General features: G+C 41.7%; 1 protein-coding gene across 1 annotated transcript; it reads right to left on the bottom strand.

The window, feature by feature from the left end:
* Positions 1–1,036: 1,036 nt before the first annotated feature.
* On the bottom strand, positions 1,037–6,793 carry fam78bb (family with sequence similarity 78 member Bb). Its single transcript, XM_053504615.1, has 2 exons — positions 6,495–6,793; positions 1,037–1,564 (listed from the first exon to the last, which is right to left on the bottom strand). The coding sequence occupies exons 1-2, from the start codon at positions 6,755–6,757 to the stop codon at positions 1,042–1,044; spliced, it is 786 nt and encodes a 261-aa protein (XP_053360590.1). The 5' UTR covers positions 6,758–6,793; the 3' UTR covers positions 1,037–1,041.
* Between the last annotated feature and the right edge of the window lie 3,042 nt (positions 6,794–9,835).

The raw sequence follows: 9,835 nt of genomic DNA on the forward strand, positions 1-9,835 counted from the left end.
CTGGTTTTAAGGCGGTTCGCTGTTCCGTACGTTGCGTCCCCGTGCCTCACTGGCGCCCTCCGTCCGGTTAAAGGCAGTAGTGTGGAATTAAGGCAAGTGGTCCTGTCTGTGGTTCTAGAAAGTTTGGCCCCAGAACACTGAAATGGTCACCACACTACGATGGATGCACAAGCTTTGTTTTTGGGATTTTTGCATTTAAATTTTTTGCTGTTTTTTTTTTTTTTTTTTTTTAAATCTCGTGTGTGTTTTTGACATAAGATCTATCAGCACAGTGGAAAATGCCCTACGTGACCAAAAGTATGTGGACTCCTGACCATTACACCCATATGTGCTTTTTTTTTCCCCTCTCCAAACTCCTAACACAAAATTAAAAGCACACAGTTATACAGAATGTCTCTGTATGCTGGAGCGTTAAAATTTCTCTTCACCGGAGCCAAGAAACTCAGACCCGTTCCAGCATGATGATGCTTTTGGGCAGAATACCAGCTCCATGAATATACAGTGTGCTGTTTGAAGGTTGCATTGGAAGAACTCAGTGTCCTGGACATAGCCCTGACTGAACTGGAGCCTCCTTAACAGGCTAACACGAGTGCCTAAGCCCATGAATGCTCTTGTTGCTCTTGTAATTAAAGACAAATCCACATAACCTTAGAGTGGAACATCTTCCCAGAGGAGTGGAGCATATATAATAATATAATAGGAAAAATGGAAAATGTGATGTTTAACAAAGACATATGGTAGTGATAGACAGGGGGGCACAAACTTTTGGCCATTAGGTGTATGTCAGATCTGATCTAAAAACCAATCCAGAGATTGTGACCAGTAAGGCCAAAACCAGAAACAACTTATCGAATGGACCGTTATTAGTGTGGACAAGGCCGTACAAATGGAGCCGGGGCACGCATTACATCAACAGAACTCTGAGCCGTCACGTCCCGCTTGCCCTGCTGTAGGTATTCTCCGAAAAAGGTTGATTCAAAAAAACAACCAACCCAGTGGAAAAGACTATCGTCCATCCACACTTACTTTTCTCAGAACCAGCTACTTTGAGGGGATCACAATCAACGGCGTTCCCCTTCTGGGCCGCCACATGAGCACCTGGGCATCGTTCGCGTTGGGTTTGCCCATGGCGTTCTGCGGAATGGGTTCCATTTGGGTCAGGATCTTGGGCTGGTCCTGGTGAAGAGGTCCGACCAGCCTGGCCCTGGAGCCCAGAGGCATCATGGGATCAACGGCGATGTCCACTTTCATTCTCCACTTGATGGTTTGCAGCAGGATCTTCTCGCACGTGCCGATGTTGAGCGCCACCAGCCACGTGGTGAAGCTCTGGTCACGGGTGATGTGTGTGAGCAACGGTGTGTTGTTCTCGCTCACTGGCACCGCCCACGTCACACTCGGGTAGAAGTTGTCGTTCATGCTGACGATGAGGCGTGAAGGTTTGGATGTCGGGCCTGAGATGGTTACTGTCTCTGTTGTGTTACCGTACCACGGGTAGCTCACTCCGTCCGAGTCGCTGATCGCACTCACCATGCCGTCCCTAAGCTCCGGGAGCTCCCAGCTCGACCTGAAGGGTGGCAGACAATGAAAGATTTGACAATGAAAGGCAAAACTGTGGCATGCAAGCACTTATTCAGTTGTATTTTATTTATTTTATTATTATATAGCTCTTGCATTTCACCTAACATCTAAGCTATGACTGCAATTCTGTAACTAATAAAGAAATTCAGAATTCATCAGGTACAGGAGTGGTGTAAAGAGCTAATATGTCCCAATAATGAGGTATTACTTATAGCTAGCTAGCCAGCTATATTATCCAAATTGAAAGTGGTCATGTGCAGTGGCGGCCGGTCAATAAGGCGCGCTGGTTATCCAGAGAAAAACGCTACTTTCACATGTAATAATTTAACATAATATTTTTTTATTTTAATAATGAAATAAAGTCAATAAGTCACAATATTCCGCTGTATTTCTTATTATAATTTATTTACAAAAAAAAAAAATCTAAACTGTATTACGTTCATTTGTGTTTGTGTACGCAGGCCGCCAGACAAACGAGTGTCTATATAGGCACGTACATTTTTGAACAGCATGTGATTTGAGGCTGAGCTCTAATTGGATTTTTTCAAATCATCCCTGGGGCGCAGCACTGTGCGCCCCAAACCCTCCCACTTTTGTTCTGAGTAAATCAATACTGTTTTTAAATATTTGGGCTCATGTGATTGGACCATTCTAAACGAGTCTTATTAACGTCAGCAGATTAGTTAGTTAATGTACTGAATAGTGATTGACATGGAAGCAGCTAAATATAAGAGGAAAATCTGTAATTTCTTTGCTAAAATACCCCTTCGCAAGGCGATCGGATGAAAAAAGAAAAAAAATTAAACAGCTTGGACCAGATCGACCTAATCTTCTAATTAAGCAGCAGTCAAGTGATCACGGCCGAGCTTACACTCTGCGCTTTTCCAGCACTTCTTATGGCTATTTACAGGCGATTATTAAATGTTTATTTTTCATTTAGTTTTTGCCCCCCCAAAATTTTTGCACCAGCCGCCGCTGGTCATGTGTCACCTACTTGGTTATGTGTTTTTATTCTAAGATTACCTAGCATTAAAGTATAACTAGTGTTTATTGTTTCTAGATTAGATTAGATTCAACTTTATTCTCACTGTAACTTAACCTAAGTACATGTACGAAGCCAATAAACTGCAGTTAGTACCTAGCGAGAAGTTAATATAATAAGTGGTCTGTTTTTATGAGTAAGAAAAAGGTTTTTAAACTCACTCTTTTAATGATATCTTTACGATTCATACATTGGTGGACCCTAAAGGCTCATCAGTCCTGTTTCATGCCAACAGTAAAGCGTCCTGAGACCATTCATGTGTGAGGTCACTCCTCAGCCAAGGTAGTGGACTCACTCACAATTTGTCTAAGAACACAGCCATGAATAAAAGATGGTACAAAAACATCCGCCGAGAGCAACTTCTCCCAACCATATAAAAACAGTTTGGTGATGAACAATGCCTATTCCAGCATGATGGAGCTCCTCGCCATAAGGCAAAAGTGATTACTAAGTGGCTCAGGGAAGAAAACATCAAAAGTGTGGGTATATGTCCAGGAAACTCCCCAGACCTGAATCCCATTGAGAACTTGTGGTCGATCCTCAAGAGGCGGGCGGACAAACAAAAACCCACAAATTCTGACAAACTACGAGCATCGATTATGCAAGAACGGGCTGCGTCATCAGTCACGGTGTAGACCAGGAGTTGATTGACAGCATGCCAGGGCGAATTGCAGAGGTCTTGAAATAGAAGGGACAACACTGCAAATATTGACTCTTTGCATAAACTTAATGTAATTGTCAATTAAAGCCTTTGACACTTATGAAATGCTTACAATTATACGTCAGTATACCAGAGTAACATCTGACAAAAAGATCTAAAAACACTGAAGTGCAGACTTCATTCTCAACACTTTTGCCAGGGATGTACTTCTTGTTCAATAAAGGAAGTGCCACCTTGTGCCATTATTAGCCACAATCCAACTGCTTACTGCCTGCTACAGTTTACTGGACTGAAATACTGAGAAACAAAACACTCTGAAATTACAGGCAAAACCCGGGTTACGACCAAGATCCATTCCCAAGTCTGGGATTTAAGTTAAATTTGTAGGTATGTTGGTACAAGTAGATGAACACTGTATAGTCAATTCTTTATCTAAGTACATATTTTATGTTTTTGTGCATGTAAAACTAAAAAAAAAAAACACACTAAAAAATATGATACCACACCCATGGTGTTTCACCTCTTTTCACACACACGCTTTAGCATTTCCACTTTACAGTACTTTTAATCATAAAACAAAATTCAAGTCAAATACAAAGATAACGCACAACAGGGTTTCACCGGCAAAGTAATCCCACTAATAATGGAGGTGGCATTTTCCTTCCTCCACATGACGACTTGCTGAAGCCATGCAGTGTTTGATTAGCATCACAGTGTAGTGAATCCTAACTTTCATACTTAACTTGTCTGTTGAAAACTATAGGCTTTATTTATTTATCAGTTCCTCGGGACTGTTTATAGCTAAGAAACGTGAGGCACGAAATGCTAAATCTAGCTAGCGTTGGTTTATTATTAAACGATCTTGCTAGCATTAGAACATAAGTTTGTCACTGGAACATGTTAGCTAAATTTTAATTGTTAGCTATTTAATAGCACAATAAAGGTTTAGGTTTTAAGTTTTAGTAGCTTCTTGTGTTATACAGAGACATTAACATTTTGATAAGTTAATGAATAAATAGCTAGTTTACATAGTAGTTAATTCTCTATTGTGGAACAGTTAATGCTAGCCGAACAGTTATAATTTATACATATTTACTTAGCTTTTTTTTTTTAACTTATTCCCATATTTTTGGATTCTGTACAGCTGCTTTGTGAGAATTCCCATTGTTAAAAGCGCTATATGAATAAAATTAAATAAAATTGTTAAAAACTAGTCAGAAGATTTAATAATGCTAGCTAATTCATTTAACTTTTTTGTAATCCCCACCTGATGCTATCGCTAACATAATGATACAAGAGTAAATCGTTATCTTATGTGATTTTTTTAAAAGCCCTGAAAAAATATTTTTCCATGACATAACACGAGGCTGGAGCTGTTAGCAATGTTGCTACTCCTTCAATGCAGTCACCGTTTAAAGTTCGCATGAGTAATTCATTGCATCAGAGTCATTAGTTAGTAATGAGTGTCTGTGTTTTCATAGGCCAGGTGTATATATATATATGTATATGTGTGTGTGTGTGTGTGTGTGTGTGTGTGTATTAGTTAAAAGATTCAGTATCAGAGCACGTTTTTTTCAGCAGGAAGTGTCACTTGGCGCAAAGTTCTGGCATCTCGTTATCAAATCTGCTCCATCTGTCACCCACACAACCTCCACAGGATTCTACTCCCACAAACACACACACACACACACACGCACACACACACGCACACACACCTCCACATGAACAGACCCTGCGTGGAGGAACCCAATCAGGCAGTCAGGGGTGTAGGAGGGTGTGAGAAGATTTCTCTACCTCGTGTTTGCTCTCTGTCAGCGCACGAGCGAAAGAATGTCGTCATGCTCGTTATTCATCTCGTGCTGAAAAAGGTGCGAGCGCTCTGAGTCGGGTTTCTGAATGGAAAAAGCTGCTGCAGAGCTTTTTATGTAGGTGTTAGCTAGCTGGCTAGCCCCTTGTCTTTAGCTAGCATGCACCATTGATGTGTAAGGTTAGCGCACTTCAGCCCGTCAGTTAGATTTAGCAAAAAGATACCCAGCTTTCTGTTTATTAAACCCACGGCAGGCTGCAGTAGTTTATTACTTCCCTCAGTGATAGTTGTTTTCCAACAGCAGCGCATCCCCAAGACTTTTATATCATTTGCACCACAGCAAATTGCACCTGGTTATTCATTATTAATGAAATGGATTCTTATTCTAATGCTTTTATAGTTATATTTAATGTTGTGAAACAAGTTTCTTCCTGTTCTCACTTACATTATTGCAGCTAAAAACTCTAGACCAGGCATCACTAAACGGTGGATTGTGGTCTGAATCCAGACTGAATGACGGTGCCCTGATATCCAAACCCTGATGCTTTACTGATAAACAAAAACGATTAAAATACCAGTAATCTAGTGATTTTTTAAACTTTTTTACTAGGTAGGTGTGGCTATATGCGTCACTCAATAGAGCCAATCAACAGAATAAGAAACATACTGTAAACAAAACACATAGAGCAAGGCTTATTTAAAAAAAAAAGTAAAGTAGAAATAAACAGTAAACCTAACCCTAACCCAAGAATGGACAGATCATTATTTGTTTATTCTTACATATGTTCCCAAACCGAGGTGGTAATAACAAGCAGCAATTTGAAGTGCCACTATGAGTCGTTAGAGCAAACATATCCGCAGCAGTCCAAGGTGAGGTCATGTTAAATACCCGAACTAAGAGCCCGGTTCATTTACAGCCCAGCAGTGTGCAAATTAAGATTCTCTAAAGACTGGTTAAAGATTGTTGTTTGCATTCCAAACAAATAAAAGGAAATATACAAGAAATCATGTTTACAAGGCCAATCAACCACATGTTTAACGCAGTTCATATTACTGAAATGCTATGGAAATTTTAAATAGCTTTTTGTTTATAGACTTACAATGACTGTATATATAGAGATCTGAATCCTAACACAAACATAAAGTTGGACCTCGGCTCGGGGAAAAAATTTTATTGACCAGAACTTATTTTTTTTTAATTCAGGACCCCTGCGCTATAAGTTGATATGCACAAAAAAATTCAATATCTTTTCTAGTTGCTAGAAAACCTAAAATTCCAGGCTTGCCTCTGACACTGGAGACTCCTTCTGTAAATGTAAACAATGTAAAATATTTAAGTATTTAAATAAGCAAGCACATTCATAAAAAAAAAGTTTATAAGCATGTTATTCCGTTTCTTAACTTACATGCCAATGTCTCCGTAGGTGTTGTAGAATTCCATCTGAGTGCAAGCCTGGATCCATCCAACCACCCAGGTCTCGTGGCGAGGGATGGGCGGCATGACCACACGGGCCGAGGCCTTGAAGTACGGCGTCCTGTAGCGCAGCACTATGGGCGAGTTCTCCTCTATCACCGTGGGGCATTGGTCAATCGTAGCTGACATGTCACACACGGTGATATTCTCGCGTTTGACGCGCGACTTACAGCTGAAGCTCTGGACGCAGCCCATGGTAGAGAGGCGCGCTTTGAGCTCGACCAGAGAATTCGCATCAGTGTGGGTTAGTTAGAGATGGAATCAACAGATATCACAAATACCAAGCTCTCTCTTTCTCTCTCTCTCTCTCTCCTGGGACATGAGCGTTCATAGCGGAAAGGTAATCACAAAGCAGCGTGCACAGTGGTTTGCTGAAGACCACTTCATTACCGCGCATCTCCTCAGAGCAATCCGACCTCTTAATTAAACTTCACACTGAGCACAGCTGGGTGGAAACCTGCATCAAATCCTAAACAAACTCCACAAGATGGATCTTTAGTGGCGGCCCTTAGAACCTCATGTGGTTCCTGTGGGTTCGGTCCCAACGCTGCAGGATCAGAAATCTTTTTTTTTTTTTTTTTTGCTGATAATCCAAGATGAAAGAGATACAGAGAACAAATTCACAGCCTTTACAAAATCCAACCGGTGCAAATCATCCTAGTCTGTAATCTAAAGCCTGCTTAAAAAAAACAAACAAAAAAACATGACAATGCACATCACTGATCTCTGAAGGTGTATTTTGGTGCACTGGGGGGGAAGAAAAAAAAAAGGTGTCCCCCTTTTTTGTATCTTCAGCCCTCTTCCTTTTTTTTCCTAGTCCGAGTTTTCATGTCACTAACGGGAGACCGCGGCACGAGGCGCTGCTCTGGCGGTTCTGAGCCTCAGACCTGCAGCCTCAGCCGGTTTCATCTCCTCTGATGGCGGTGAAGCAGCAGCAGAAGATGAAGAAGAAGAAGAAGAAGGAGAAGACCGCAGTAGGGGCTCTCACGGTGATGCTGTCGAGCCCCGTGTAACGATCCGGCTGCACGGTGGATTGGGGCGGGAAAAAAATAAAGCATCCGTCATCATCATCATCATCATCATGCACCTACATAAAGCTTAGGAGGAACTTAAACGCGCCAAAACAGAGCGCGTCATCCCGTTAATTTCCTCTAATTAGCGCGTATTCCGAGTCCGCCGGTGATCGGGCGCTGTTCACTTCTCCGTGGTGCTGAAAACGCGAGCAGGAGGAAGAGGGGGAGGAGGAGGAGGAGGAGGGCCGCGCGCGTGCGTGAGCGTGCGTGCGTGTGTGCGCGTGCGTGCGCGCGTGCGCGTGTGTGTTCTCCTCATCCTGTCGGCTGCAGTCAGATTGCAGCTTCATGCTTGCTATGCGTGACGTCCCTCCAGATTGTCGGAGATCCATCTTTATCATCATCATCATCATCATCATCATCAGCTGTGGAAGTGACTTCCATAAACAGAACTAGTTTTTAAGATGATATTCAATTTTCTAAGCAAAGCAAAAATCCCACGTGCGCCATAGTCCACTGTACGTTCCTTGCGTATTTGCTGCCATAGCAACAACCAGCCATGCCAAGGATTAATATGATGTAATGCGACTGCTTGGTAGTTTTAAAGGAAATAAATAAATAAACAAATATAAGATTGATTGCTAAAAGCTTACACTGAGGCATTTGGCGGGACGGTCTTGTCCAGAGTGACTTACAAAAGTGCTTTGAAGTTTCCATCCTTTTATAGGATAGATCCTTACACTGCGTTACCAGGTTACTAACTATACGTACCATCAGTTAAACATTTCCACGTCCAGATATCCCAGGCATTGTACCACACTGTCAGTGGTCAGCACACATCCAGGGTAAGAGTTCGATTCCCACCTCGAAGTCTGTGTGCATGGAGTTTTTGTGTTCTCCCCGTGCTTGGTGGGTTTCCCCGGTGTTCCTCCTGCAGACCAAAGACTTGCAGATTATTCTAACTGGCATTCCCAAATTACCTGGAGTGTGTGAGTGTATGTATAACTTCCCATCCTTTATTCTCTCCACTGGTTTCCAGTACATTATGGAATCGGTTTTAAATTATTGATGTTTGTTTTTAAAGCCCTGCATGGCCTGACCCCGTCTTATTTAACAGATATCTTAATACCTTGTAACCCTGGTGATCTGGTCAAATTCTTTTGGAAGTGCCAGGATCGAGATGCAAATGGTTAGGTGATCGAGCGTTTGCTGTAGTGGCTCCCAAACTATGGAATTCATTACTACTTGAAATTCGACTTTACCTTAAGGCATTTGGCAGACGCTCTTATCCAGAGCGACTTACATTTTTTATCTCATTATACATCTGAGCAGTTGAGGGTTAAGGGCCTTGCTCAAGGGCCCAACAGTGGCAACTTGGTAGTTGTGGGGTTTGAACCTGGGATCTTCCGAACCGTAGTCCAATGCCTTAACCACTGAGCTACCCCTGGCTACTGACTTGTTGCGGATCTGACCTCTTTTAAATCCAAATTATCCTTCATATCCTATGTTGATCTATATTCTTAATAATCTGTTTTATGCTTTCTGTTTTTAATATTCATCCGGTTCTTTCTTGACTTCCTAATTTTATGTGTCCATTTTTATTTTAACAGCTTGTAATGATTTCATATTTTTTCTGTTTTATTGTTTGTCTTCTTTATTTGTTATAGTGCAAAGAAGCACTTTGGTCAACTTAAAGTTGTTAATACGTGCTATGTAAATAAGCAATTTGCTCTTACCTCAACATCACATCCTAAAGTGTTTATCCACCTAAGCCAAGGGGGTTGTAGATACCTGATCATCACATAAGTGGCTTAGTAGTATGCACTGCTACTCAGGGTCTGGGTTCGCTTCCCTTCTTGGGGTCCGAATGCATGGAGTTTGCATGTTCTCCCCATGCTTGCTGGGTTTCCTCGAGGTAATTTGGTTTCCGGAGATGATGATCAGGTGTCCAAAGACATGCAGATTAGGCTAATTGCCATTCCCAAAATACCTGTAGTGTGTGAATGAGAGTGTATAAATGTTGACTGAAGGTCCTACCATTGTGGTAATCACAATGGGCCTCCACATTCCTAGTTGGGCTGTAGTAGTTCCTAGATGGATAGATGTATCATCACATCCAAATTTGATGCTGGTTGAACATCCAATTCCAGATTTATTCCCCTTTTGCTATTATATCCTCCACTCTTCTGAGAAGGCTTTCGATTAGATGTTGGAGCCTGAAAGTGGGGATTTGTCTTCAAGACCATTAACTAGCTTAGACACT

This window comes from Clarias gariepinus, chromosome 9 (assembly GCF_024256425.1).
Source record: "Clarias gariepinus isolate MV-2021 ecotype Netherlands chromosome 9, CGAR_prim_01v2, whole genome shotgun sequence".
Lineage (NCBI taxonomy): Eukaryota > Metazoa > Chordata > Actinopteri > Siluriformes > Clariidae > Clarias > Clarias gariepinus.

What these genes read in the sequence shown, in the direction of transcription:
- fam78bb (XM_053504615.1), bottom strand. Translation starts at nt 6,757, where the DNA reads ATGGGCTGCGTCCAGAGCTTCAGCTGTAAGTCGCGCGTCAAACGCGAG. An exon ending in ACCTACGGAGACATTGGCAT is followed by an intron (nt 1,565 to 6,494) that starts GTAAGTTAAGAA and finishes GCCACCCTTCAG; the next exon opens with GTCGAGCTGGGAGCTCCCGG.